This window comes from Palaemon carinicauda, chromosome 16 (genome assembly GCF_036898095.1).
Source record: "Palaemon carinicauda isolate YSFRI2023 chromosome 16, ASM3689809v2, whole genome shotgun sequence".
Lineage (NCBI taxonomy): Eukaryota > Metazoa > Arthropoda > Malacostraca > Decapoda > Palaemonidae > Palaemon > Palaemon carinicauda.
The window spans coordinates 732472-746376 of NC_090740.1; the positions used below are offsets into that span (position 1 = coordinate 732472).

General features: G+C 35.8%; 2 protein-coding genes across 2 annotated transcripts in view; one reads left to right on the plus strand and one right to left on the minus strand.

The window, feature by feature from the left end:
* The window catches only part of LOC137655596 (regucalcin-like), a 12483-nt gene extending 9512 nt beyond the window's left edge, over positions 1–2971 (plus strand). Inside the window, exons 6-7 of the mRNA XM_068389495.1 lie at positions 1–32; positions 2026–2971. The exon at positions 1–32 is cut by the window's left edge and continues 84 nt beyond it. Of these exons, the coding sequence (XP_068245596.1) occupies positions 1–32; positions 2026–2295 (302 nt within the window). The 3' untranslated portion in view covers positions 2296–2971. The remainder of the gene's footprint in view (positions 33–2025) is intronic.
* An 821-nt stretch (positions 2972–3792) lies between these two features.
* Positions 3793–11122, minus strand: LOC137654885 (regucalcin-like). The gene is made up of 8 exons (XM_068388800.1): positions 10995–11122; positions 8635–8886; positions 8282–8494; positions 7950–8050; positions 6775–6889; positions 6111–6226; positions 5333–5511; positions 3793–4080 (listed from the first exon to the last, which is right to left on the minus strand). The coding sequence occupies exons 2-8, from the start codon at positions 8801–8803 to the stop codon at positions 4017–4019; spliced, it is 957 nt and encodes a 318-aa protein (XP_068244901.1). The 5' UTR covers positions 8804–8886; positions 10995–11122; the 3' UTR covers positions 3793–4016.
* Between the last annotated feature and the right edge of the window lie 2783 nt (positions 11123–13905).

Consider the following 13905-nt stretch of genomic DNA (forward strand, 5'->3'; position numbering starts at 1 on the left):
AATTGTGGGTGGCTTGTTTCGGTGGAGGCCAGGTAAGTTGATTTTAGTCCTGTTGTCCCTTTGCAGAGATCTTAGGCCTATCAGTCATCTGATTTGCACGGTCTTATGATGTAATATTATTTTATGTAACGAAAGTAAATGTTGAATTCAAGAAGAAAAGTGTCAGTATTGTGCTTGTTTTGGTGGAGGCCAGGTAAGTTGATTTTAGGTCTGTTGCCCATTTGCAATGATGGTAGCCCTGTCAGTCATCTGATTTACACGGTCTAATGATGTAATATTATGTTATATATTGAAGTAAATATTGAATTCAAATGAAATTTACAGTATGATATGTATTTTCGTTAGGTAAACAATTAAAATTGTTTGAACTTACTTGAGATTGGCGTGAACTCCTCTTCATAAAACTGAGGAAGCATCACCTAATTCAGTTGAAATTGTCCACTCTATTTGGTTTTATAATTGCAATAAGATATATACTAATTTATACACAATACAACAGATATGAAATTAATGTATCTATTAAAAGTTATTTAAGTCCTTATTATGCAAAATTAGTATTTATAAATTAAGAGGAAACTAATCACATAGACCCCTTTCTGAATAGGGTTACAATAAGGTGGTGAAAGGGTTTGTTTATTGCCATGATCAGCAAAGCTGTACTCATGGTCATCCATACTAGGTTAGTTTGCTGTGAGCGATCAGACTAGTCTCGCACCATCACCAATCCGCAGTAGGACAGCGTGGTAATGAAAACTGACCAAACTCCAACCATGAATATCTCTGAAGCCTTTGTCCTGCAGTGGACTAGAAACGACTGCTTTTGTTGTTGTTACATAAACAATGTTATGATAAGCTCCGCTGGTTTATGAGCAGGTTACGTATAATGGGTCAGGCAGGTATAGTAAGTTATTATCAAAAGGTAGGAGATTAACCAACCCAATAAGTCAAGCTCGACTCTTACAGAGCGGGTATAGTAAGTTATTATCAAAATGTAGGAGATTAACCAGCCTAATAAGTCAAGCTCGACTATTACAGAGCTGGTAAAGTAAATTATTATCAAAAGGTAGGAGATTAACCAACCCAATGAGTCAAGCTCGACTCTTACAGAGCGGGTATAGTAAGTTATTATCAAAAGGTAGGAGATTAACCAGCCCAATGAGCCAAGCTCGACTCTTACAGAGCTGGTATAGTAAGTTATTATCAAAAGGTAGGAGATTAACCAGCCCAATGAGTCAAGCTCGACTCTTACAGAGCTGGTATAGTAAGTTATTATCAAAAGGTAGGAGATTAACCAACCCAATGAGTCAAGCTCGACTCTTACAGAGCTGGTAAAGTAAATTATTATCAAAAGGTAGGAGATTAACCAACCCAATGAGTCAAGCTCGACTCTTACAGAGCTGGTATAGTAAGTTATTATCAAAAGGTAGGAGATTAACCAGCCCAATGAGCCAAGCTCGACTCTTACAGAGCTGGTATAGTAAGTTATTATCAAAAGGTAGGAGATTAACCAGCCCAATGAGTCAAGCTCGACTCTTACAGAGCTGGTATAGTAAGTTATTATCAAAAGGTAGGAGATTAACCAGCCCAATGAGTCAAGCTCGACTCTTACAGAGCTGGTATAGTAAGTTATTATCAAAAGGTAGGAGATTAACCAGCCCAATGAGTGAAGCTCGACTCTTACAGAGCTGGTATAGTAAGTTATTATCAAAAGGTAGGAGATTAACCAGGCCAATGAGTCAAGCTCGTCTCTTACAGAGCTGGTATAGTAGTTATTATCAAAAGGTAGGAGATTAACCAGCCCAATAAGTCAAGCTCGACTCTTACAGAGCCGGTATAGTAAGTTATTATCAAAAGGTAGGAGATTAACCAGCCCAATGAGTCAAGCTCGTCTCTTACAGAGTAGTAAGTTATTATCAAAAGGTAGGAGATTAACCAGCCCAATGAGTCAAGCTTGACACTTGTAGAGCTCGTATGATAAGGGGTAAGACACAAACAGCAATAACAAACTATATTCATTCCCTACAGGTCATATGTATAGACCCCAATGAGAAGAAAGTAGTCCGTCAAGTATCCTTGCCATCGAAGAACTTAACTTCAGTGTGTTGGGGGGGTCCTAACTACGACATCCTGTACGTGACCTCTGGGACGTTGAAACTGTCCCCGCAGGAGATAGCTGGCAATCCTGCAGCTGGAGGAACCTTTGCTATTAGTAACACTGGAGCCAAGGGACTCCCACCTATGAGTTTCAAAGCTAATCTTGATAAATTAAAAGCAAAACTATCATCTGCAGTTTAATCAGTTTCTAAAATGCCTGTTGAATAAGCATCAGAGTTATATTTCTAGAAAATGTTGTGAATTTTGATGTCTGGTACAATTAGTAACACTGGAGCCAAGAGACTCCCACCTATGAATTTCAAAGCTAATCTTGATAAATTAAAAGTAAAACTATCAGCTGCAGTTTAATCAGTTTCTAAAATGCCTATTGAATAAGGATCAGTGTTGTCTATCTAGAAAATGTTGTGACTTTTGATGTCTGGTACAAAAAGTAACATTGAAGCAAAAGCTCTTCCGCCTATGTACAGTATTTTAAAGCTAACATTGAAAAACTAAAAGCAAAATTACCAACTACAGTTTAATAAGTTTTTGAAAGACCTATTGAAAAATTGTGTATTTAGACAATTTTGTGGATTTTATTATGTCTGGTAGAATTAGTAACATTGGTGACATAGGTCTTTGGACTAAATTTCAAAGCCGTTACTGAAAAATTAAAAGCGAAGCTACCAGCTTTTGAAATACTTATTGAAAAATCATATATTTCGACAATTTTGTGATTTTGCTATATTTGGTTCCTCAAAATACAATAGATTCTTGGTCTCATTTCCAAACTGAAGTATGATATATATTTAATTGTTTGTACATAATTTTCCAATACTCCAGAAATTTTTATATTAATAAATTTGGGAACAATGATATTAAATAAAAAAAAATCAGAGATTTTCAATTTAATTTATATTGATTATGCGTCTTTTCCCAGACTTGTGTTATGAATAAATGTTATAACATTGACATGTGTATTTGTTTCTTTAAATCCTTTGCATTAATAGCAATCTGAATCTGCTATTATTATTATTATTATTATTATTATTATTATTATTATTATTTAAGATTCAACCTTAGTTGGAAAAGCAGGAGGCTCTAAACCTAAGAACTTCACCATGGAAAATAGCCCAGTGAGGAAAGGTAATAATGAAACAGATAGAATAGTTTCCACGAGTGTACCCTCAAGCAAGAGAACTCTAAACAAAGCCAGTGAAAGACCATGGTACAGAGGCTATTACACTACACACGACTTGAGAACAGTGGTTTGATTTTGGAGTGTCCTTCTCCTAGAAGAACTGCTTGCCATAGCTAGTCTCTTCTACTCTTACCCAGTGGAAAGTAGCCAGTGAACAATTGCAGTGCTGCACTTAAACCATTAAATGAAGAGGAATTGTTTGGTTAACTTAGTGTTGTCAGGTGTATGAGAAAAGAGGAGAATGTGTCATGAATAGGCATGAGTTTTCGGTTCTGGGTATAATTTTAGACCTAAAGAAACACGGAGGAATAGACAAGAAAAGCTGTAGGCCTACGAGCAGATCGTAAAATAAGTTGCAATTCTAAGTGATCGTAACTTAATGGTTTCCATAACTTTATATTACAAATCAAAAGCTTACTGAACCCCCCCCCCCCCCCTCTCTCTCTCTCTCTCTCTCTCTCTAGGGATATATCCACGTAATGAAACACCTACAAAACTTGAATACCAGGAAGTTTTTACTTTAAATTTTACATAATGTCAAAGTATCCAGCTACTGGTTATGCCTACTCCTAGAGAATAGGCCTACGGATAACCAGTCAATTTTCCATCAAAGATATCTTATCATCTTGATATAAGAATAGATATATTTCCTCAAATATTAAGGCCTACAGGAGACCCATGATGAGACCATGGCAGCTGTACTGACTGGGACCATTTCATTCTATTTAGGAAGGCTGACGTTGCACTCAGTAGCCGGATAACCACGAGATCCAGTTCCCGTGACCCTGAAAATGGCAGAAAATGAAAAAACTTGAAAATAACAGATTTGATGTAAATGTTGATGGCAATAGTGCTTATTATTATTATTATTATTATTATTATTATTATTATTAAGCTACAACCCTAGTTGGAAAAGCAGGATGCTATAAGCCCCAGGGGCTCCAACGGGTAAAATAGCCCAGTGAGGAAAGGAAACAGAAAAAAAATAAATTACTTTAAGAACAGTAACAAAGAAATAGTTCATATATAAATTATAGAAATTCTAACAAAAAAGGAAGAGAAATAAGATAGAATAGTGGAACTTCTTAGGAAGTTAAATGAATTTGAAGTTTAAATCAAAGTCCTGTGAAGAATGATTTAATCTTTCAATTTATATGTTTAGACGTTAACATTTATTAGTACAGAGTGAATGTAGACACAAGATTTACACGAGAACATTTAGATGAAGAAGAATATCTATATATACCTCGTCTACTCTAGAAAATATACAAGAATTGTTTAAGATTGTAAGTGCAATTGACTATTCAATGAAATTTAACATTACACGGCTAAATAAAGGTTGTCTATATATATAAATATATATATGTATATATATATATATATATATATATGTATATATACATATATATATACACAGTATATACTGTGCTATATATATATATATATATATATATATATATATATATGTATATATATATATATATATATATATATATATATATATATATATACAGTATATACCGTATATATATATATATATATATATATATATACATATATATATATATATATATATACATATATATATATATATATATATATATACAGTATATACTGTATATATATATATATATATATATATATATATACATATATATATATATATATATATATATATATATATATATATATATATATATATAAACAAGAAATACAGCCGTTTCTAGACCACTGCAGGACAAAGGCCTCAGACCTGTCAATTCATATCTGGTATTTGTTCAGTATCACCACGCTGGCCAGTGCGCATTGATGACGGTGGGAGAGTTTCGTCTGATCGCTCATAGCAAGTCAACCTAGTACGGGTGGCCCTGACTAGTACAGCTTTGCTGATCAAGGCGATAAACAACCCTTTCACCACGTTAAGGTATCCCCACTCAGAAAAGGGATATACAGTATGTGTGTATGTGTGTGTCTATGAGAATCTTATATTCAAGTGGCACTCAAAATAAACTCAGCCCTTAGAAGCATAAGGCCTACCTGAAAACAGCCCCAGCAAGAGGCTGGGCCAAAAGCTGCTCCTTGGACAGTCCCTTCTTCGTAGTCGTGACATAGAGATGGTCGAGCTGTGGTCCTCCCCAGCAGACAGAAGTGATACTGTTGGTCGGCAGGTCAACGTCCTTCTTCACCTTTCCGCTAGATGGCTCTATGCAGTGTACCTAGTTACAACGTAAAGTTTGATTTACACACTATTATAGTAATTATTGAAGGGTTTAAAGGTCGTCCATGAATGGTATTGCAATAACTATTTAAAGGTTTAAAAATTGTTCATGAATGGACAGTGACAATGCCCTAGAGGCAGGACAATGCACTAGAGACAGGACAGTCCCCTAGAGGCTAACTATATATACATATGATCAGCGCCCAAAATCCCTCTCCATCCAAGCTAAGACCAGGGTGAATACATCATCATCATCTCCAACGCCTATTGACACACAGGGCCTCGGTTAGATTTCGCCAGTCGTCCCTATCTTGAGCTTTTAATTCAATACCTATCCATTCATCATCTCCTACTTCGCGATTCATAGTCCTCAGCCATACAGACCTGGGTCTTCCAACTCTTCAAGTACCTTGTGGAACCCAGCTGAACGTTTGGCGAACTAATCTCTCTTGGGGGTGCGAAGAGCATACCCAAACCATCTCCATCTACCCCTCACCATAATATCATCCACATATGGCACTCGAGTAATCTTTCTTATAGTTTAATTTCTAATCCTAATTCTGAATACATACCCTTCGCAAAAGCAATAATTCTTACCTTTCCCTCACCAAAGCAAGCAACCCACAGATCACCATTGGTATCGACTGTCATGCCATCTGGGAAGGAAGGGTGAAGACCGCTGGTCTTGTAGTCATAGACTGTTTTCCTGTTGCCTAAAAACAAGTAGGCATCTTCCATTACTTGGTTTGAAATGACATGAATTCCTAAACTATATTACTACTACTTCGCCAATATTACCTTTAGAACATACTGTATTACTTCTGTACCATGTGCAAATACATAAATTCAGAAACTATTCTGTTAATGTTACCTTCAGAACGTACTGTATTACTTCTGTACCAAATGCTGTTACATACATTCAGAAAGTAATATGGCCATATTACATCCAGATAATACTGTATTACTTCTGTACCAAGTGCAAATACATAAATTCAGAAACTACTCTGTCAATGTTACCTTCAGAACATACTGTATTTCTTCTGTAACAAAAGCTATTCTGACCCACTTGTAAACCGAAATAAACATTTCCAACTACATCAGATTTATCTTAAATATTCAAAACAAAAACTACACTAAGAATAATAAAACCAGCAAATAGATTGGAGATTAAAATCAGTATAATGCTGTATTATTTACTAGACAAATAATTATATAGACACAATAACGTAACAATAATTAATACCTCAAAATATTCACTTACTGAGGACACCTCTTAGAAATTCACAGTCGAAAGATTCCACTTTGTATTCACAAGTGTCGACGAAGTAAAAAGTGTCATTTTTAACATTCCAGGCCAAGCCATTGCTGATTGACACCTGTTGACAAATGAGGAGAGAAAGTCAAACTTTTACTAATGCTGGATTTCATATATAAATGTATGGATGGTAGCCTATGTATTTGTGTATATTTGTTTGAGTATGATACATTCGGTTTTACAAACGCAGTTATATGAACATGTATGTATGTATGTATGTATGTATATATATACTGTATATATATATATATATATATATATATATATATATATATATGTGTGTGTGTGTGTTGTGTATACACGTATATGCATGTATATCTATTTATATATATATATATATATATATATATATATATATATATATATATATATATATATATATATATATATATATATATATATATATGCTATAATGTAATGCCTTCCGAAACCTTTTGAAATTTACTTTCATAAGGAAAAGTATGCATAACTACTTTTCCACATTTAAAACAAAGTGAAATTATTGCAAATATCACAAATTCTTTAAAAAATTTCATTTTACGATTAATTTCCCTTTTATATAGATTTCCCCTTAGCATAGATATACAGGTCTCCACTTTGCAAACTTAATTGGTTTCAAGAAGATGTTTGTAAGTTGAATGTTTGTAAGTCGAATGTTTGTAAATTGAATCTTTGTAAGTCGAATGTTTATAAGTCGAATGTTTGTAAGTCGAATGTTTATAAGTCGAATGTTTATAAGTCGAATATTTGTGAGCCGAATGTTTATAAGTCGAATGTTTGTGAGTCGAATGTTTATAAGTCGAATGTTTTTAAGTCAAATGTTTGTAAGTCGAATGGTTGTAAGTCGAATGTTTGTGAATCTAATGTTTATAAGTCGAGAGTTTGTAAGTCGAAAGTTTATAAGTCGAATGTTTGCAAGTCGAATGTTTGTAAGTCGAATGTTTATAAGTCCATTGTTTGTAAGTCGAATGTTTATAAGTCGAGTTTTTGTCAGTCGAATGTTTATAAGTCAAATGTTTATAAGTCCAATGTTTGCAAGTCGAATGTTTGCCAGTTGGGGACTTTCCGTACAGCACAAAATATGAAACGTAAATAATCGACCTTTCTGACCCTAGACTGACCTTATCAACTACCTTCGTGACCTTTGCATCGTTGTGCATAATGAAGAGACTGCCCAGATGAGGGTTTGGGTTGTCTGGCACATCTGTGGCTCCCATAGTCCCTGAAAACAATAGAAAGTCAGAGACCGCAATATACGAAGAAAGAGATTGGTAATCCATTCCCTATTTCTTAAACTAATCTGATGTTAGCACCCTTCTACAGCTAGGTGGAGATTTGAGCGATAGCCAGGGATCAAACACGGTACCCACTAACCACTCCTACCTTACACTCCTAGCCGTATTTCAGTGCATTCTTTCAAACTTGAGCAGGATTCGAACTCTGCGCCACTCACCTGCCCAGAGCCTCCCTTTCCGGTCGCACTTCCCATCGTTGAAGCGGTTATCCGGGCACTGGGCATCTACTGACGATAAGACTTTGTAAGACGTGATAACGCAGTCTTTGGAAGGGTCAGGCCAGGTTACAACAGCTAGGTCTCTGCCAACGGTGACGATGAAAGTCTTGGAGACTTTTGCATGAGGCACAACCAACGTCACTGGGCCACCCTCTGTTAAACAAATAATAATAATAATAATAATAATAATAATAATAGAAGTAGTAGGGTTCCCCTGTGTGACAGGACCAGGAAAGCAGCCCTTAAAGTAAGTAAAGTAGAATGCATACATATATTACAGTAGTCCCCCTCACCTATGTGCATTCTGGAGTGGTTGCCAGAAATCGGGTGGTATCGGTGGACATTTTGATTGAAGATGTCCACATAGTAGAGTGCCTCTTCTTTCACAGACCAGTGAGGCCCTTCGCCTAAGTCCACGGGCGCAGTCACTGCTTCAACTTTCATCTGTTTTTCTGACGACATTTCTTATCCTTCGTTGAAGAATCGCTTACGTCGGCAGCTTTGAAACGCAATTTTATGTGAGGCTGATGTCTATAGGATCAGATCTGTAGGTAAGAGAAAAAAAAATTCATCAACTTTTAGACTATTTTTTAATATTTGATGCATTCCAAACAAGATCAATCAGAGATTTCAGACCTTCTGAGATTTCAAACCTCTGCCATTGAAGATTACCAATATTTCACTCAAGTCTACGGACCAAGCTTTCCCTTTTTCACATGTTGACCGTGAATGAATCTACTGTGTATTATTATTATTATTATTATTATTATTATTATTATAGTAATAATAACAATAATAATTACTATTATTATTATTATTATTATTATCATTATTATTATTATTATTATTATTATTATTTCAATACAATTATCAGTATTAATATTAAAATTAACATTATCATTATTATTATTATTATTATCATTATTATTATTATTACAAGTAACATTCCGTTCATTCTTTTAATTAGCAAATGTAATTATATTGGAATTTTACAGACCGTACCATTCACCTCTATTTCTTAACAGAAAACAGCTTAAATCTTAAAACTTTATCAACCAATATATGTCCAAGAGAGAGATGAACGCAGATTGGTTCCTTGTGTTATAAATAGAATTTCACAAAACTTACGATTGAATCTTAAATTGATATTATTTTAAAAATTTATTCGATATAAAATTGTGAGAGCGATATCTTTACAATAACAATAACATATACTATCATAATGGCTTATTGCCTCCGGCAAGGTTATAAAACAGCCTATGTTTAGATATTTAATTTATTTCTTTATCTGCTGGTTTGTATGTTAGCAGGATTATGTCAAAACCTCTTGCTGGGTTTTCACTAGATTTTAACTACGATTAATGGTCCGGAAAAAAAGACCCATTCATTGAAAATCAAAATATTAAGCAGCTTTATATGATGCCACCATACAAATCTATTCCACTATGCCTCCTTATCTTGTAAAAAAATATCGTTTGATATAAATTATATGTTTGCATAAAATTCCGATTCTTTGTACAGCTGCATAAAAGCTGTTCAAGTTATTGTGACTTTTTGATATCTTGGTCTATATTTCGTGCTTATAAATTTTCAGTTTAGAAGAAGAAAAATTTGACAAGACACCTTCTGGGTGCAAAAGCACCACTAGGATTTGATAATTAACACGTTATACGCTATGTAATACTTTAAATACTTAAGAATTTATACGACAAACAGATCTTGTAGTGTCCTTTAGGGCTTAGGGTTCCCCTGTCTGATAGGACCATGAAAATAGCCCTTACAGTAAGATATTGGTTGATTCCTGACTGAATTAGTATACGGGGCGCAGTCACTCACCACAAAAACGTTAAAATCTGCCAGGAATTGTTTTCAATAGCAAGTTTTAATCAGCATTGAGCTCTTTGTTAAGCTTACGTACTTTCTATGTCCTTATGACTGCATTAAAATTCGATAATTGTCTGATTTAGACTGACATTTCGAACCCAAAAGATATATTGGTTGGTTCCTGACTGAAGTACTGTACTGTGTGCAGTCACTTAACTCAAACAACGTTAAAATCTGCTAGGAATTGTTTTGTATAGCAAGTTTTAATCAGCATCGAGCTCCTCGTGAAGCTTACGTACCCTGTATGTCCTCATCACTGCATTAAAAATCAATAACTGTCTGATTTAGACTGACATTTCGAACCCAAAAGATATATTGGTTGGTTCCTGACTGAAGTACTGTATTGTGTGTAGTCACTTACCTCAAACAACGTTAAAATCTGCCAGGAATTGTTTTCTATAGCAAGTTTTAATCAACATTGAGCTCTTTGTTAAGCTTACGTACCTTCTATGTCCTTATCACTGCATTAAAATTCAATAATTGTCTGATTTAGACTGACATGGTGAACCCTTAAGATATATTGGTTGGTTCCTGACTGAAGTACTGTACTGTGTGTAGTCACTTACCACACAACGTTAAAATCTGCCAGATATTGTTTTCTATAGCAAGTTTTAATCAGCATCGAGCTCTTCGATAAGCTTACGTATATTCTCTGTGCCTATCACTGCATTAGAGTTCAGTAACTGTCTGATTTAGACTGACATGGTGAACCCTTAAGATATATTGGTTGGTTCCTGACTGAAGTACTGTACTGGGCGCTGTCACTTACCTCAAACAACCTTAAAGTCTGCCAGATATTGTGTACAATGCAAGCCTCAATCAGCATTGAGCTCTTTGTTGAGCTTACCTACATTCCATGTCCCTGTCATTGCATTAGAATTCAATAATTGTCTGGTTTAGACTGACATGGCGAACAAATAAGGATTTTAGACTCGTGGATCGATAGCAACAATGGTCAAATGATAGCTGATAATCTTAAAGGAGTTCGTGAGAAGAATATCTTATTACTAAACAGTGGAGAGAATTAAGTAGCTTTGTATATTATCTATTGTGTACAATGAGGAACATTACGTTGTTCTTCATGTCAATGTATTCAATGGATGAACTAGCAACAGGTGAGTTCAATTATATAAGAACAATAGGATCATTATTTTATTTCTTTTCGCTTAGATTTACCTTAATACTTTTCTCCTTTTCTCGTTAGTACATCATTTTTTTTACGTTCTTCCTTTAAGTATATTTCTTAAAATCAAGGAGAAAATCATAGAAAATTAATATAATGCAATAACAATAGAATAAACATTTTCTAGAGTATGTATTAACCTTGAAATATAGATAGACGTGTTCAGTGGCTACTTTCCTCTGGGTAAGGTTAGAAGAGACTCTTTGGCTATGGTCAGCAGCTCTTCTAGGAGAAGGACACTCCAAAATCAAACCATTGTTCTCTAGTCTTGGGTAGTGCCATAGCCCCTGTGCCCATGGTTTTCCATTGTCTTGGGTTAGAGTTCTCTTGCTTGAGGGTACACTTAGGCACACTATTCTATCTCATTTCTCTTCCTCTTGTTTTGTTAAAGTTGTTATAGTTTATATAGGAAATATTTATTTTAATGTTACTGTTCATAAATTATTTTATTTTTCCTTGTTTCCTCTCCTCACTGGGCTATTTTCCCTGTTGGGGCCCCTGGGCTTATAGCATCCTGCTTTTCCAACTAGGGTTGTAGCTTAGCAAATAATAATAATAATAATAATAATAATAATAATCAGCCATAGATGAACTTGCGATTGTATAAAAGTATTAAGAACAAAACGTTTACAATGATAAAAGAAGAATATAATATCCCACGCTTAGTGATGTTCTTCTGTTGTGGCCGATGAGATAACGTCCCTGACTGGTGAACGCCAGACTGAGGTTTGAGCCCCGCTCAAACTCATTAGTTAATTTGGTCAATGCAACCTCACCATCACCATCCTTATGAGCTAAGTACGTGGGGATTTGAGGAAGCCTATAGGTCTTTCTGCTGAGTCATCAGCACCCATTGCCTTGCCCTCCTTGGTCCTAGCTTGGGCGAAGAAACGTCCCTGGCCAGCGATCTGTTGGATAGTTTCTTGAGGTGTCTGTAACCTCACCATCCATATGAGCTAAGGATGCGGGCGGGGTTTAAGGGAGCCTATAGGTCTATCTGCTGAGTCATCAGCAGCCATTGCCTGGCCCTCCTTGATTCTAACTTGTGTGGAGAGGGGGCTTGGGCGCTGATCATACGTATATATGGTCAGTCTCTAGAGCATTGCCCTATTCGATAGGGCAATGTCACTGTCCCTTGCCTCTGCCATTGCCTGGCCCTCCTTGGTCCCAGCTTGTGTGGAGAGGGGGCTTGGGCGCTGATCATACGTATATATGGTCAGTCTCTAGAGCATTGCCCTATTCGATAGGGCAATGTCACTGTCCCTTGCCTCTGCCATTGCCTGGCCCTCCTTGGTCCCAGCTTGTGTGGAGAGGGGGCTTGGGCGCTGATCATACGTATATATGGTCAGTCTCTAGAGCATTGCCCTATTCGATAGGGCAATGTCACTGTCCCTTGCCTCTGCCATTGCCTGGTCCTCCTTGGTCCTAGCTTTTGTTGAGAGGGGGTTTGGGCCCTAATCATACGTATATATGGTCAGTCTCTAGAGTATTGTCCAATTCGATTAGACAATGTCACTGTCCCTTGCCCCTGCCATTCATGAGCGGCCTTTAAACCTTCAGCTATACTTCAGAGGCTTTCTCGCTTCACCAATGGGGCCTCTAAAAGTTCAAGAAGAGGCCTATTTATGGTTCCCTCTACTTTCAGGGCTGTTTTTATGTTACCTTCAGCTATACTTCAGAGGCTTTCTCGCTTCACAAATGGGGCCTCTAAAAGTTCAAGAAGAGGCCTATTTAGGCCTCCATTTACTTTACTTTCAGGGCTGTTTTTCTGCTCCTCTTCTACAGGGGAACCCTATTCTCTATAGGCCCTTCACAAATAGGCCTATTTATGCTTCCCTTTACTTTAAGGGCTGTTTTTTCTGCTCCTCTTCTACAGGGGAACCCTATTCCCTATAGGCCCATCACAGTCATTTTATCGTATGCATTCCAAGGCATTCAGCATTTCACACCGCACATTATCAAAACAACCGCGGTTGGTAAAGCAGTATGCTATAAGCCCAAGGGCTCCAACAGGGAAAATAGCCCAGTGAGGAAAGGAAATAAGCAAATAAATAAATTACAATAAAATTAATGAACAATTAAAACATTTTAAGAACAGTAATAGTAAATACTGCCTGTAAACACTAGTAGCAAGTTCTTCATGTATTGTAGTGAATAAAAAACAAAATTTGTCCATGCTGTGCCCCGTCTTAGCTGACTATTCTTGTTAAAATTATGAAGATTTCAATTAATCCACACATACTCATTCTCATATATATATATATATATATATATATATATATATATATATATATATATATATATATATATATATATATATATATATATAGTAGCTCTCCTGAGTGCCAATACTTACTTTTACTTACTTTTACTTTTACGGGTTTATTTCTCGCCCGCCATCAGACACTAAAGGTCTGTTCAGGCGGGCCTTGGTGTGTGAAAATAATTTCTTTCCAGTTAATATTTTGCTCTGTATCGTTATCAGTTATTTCGCTAG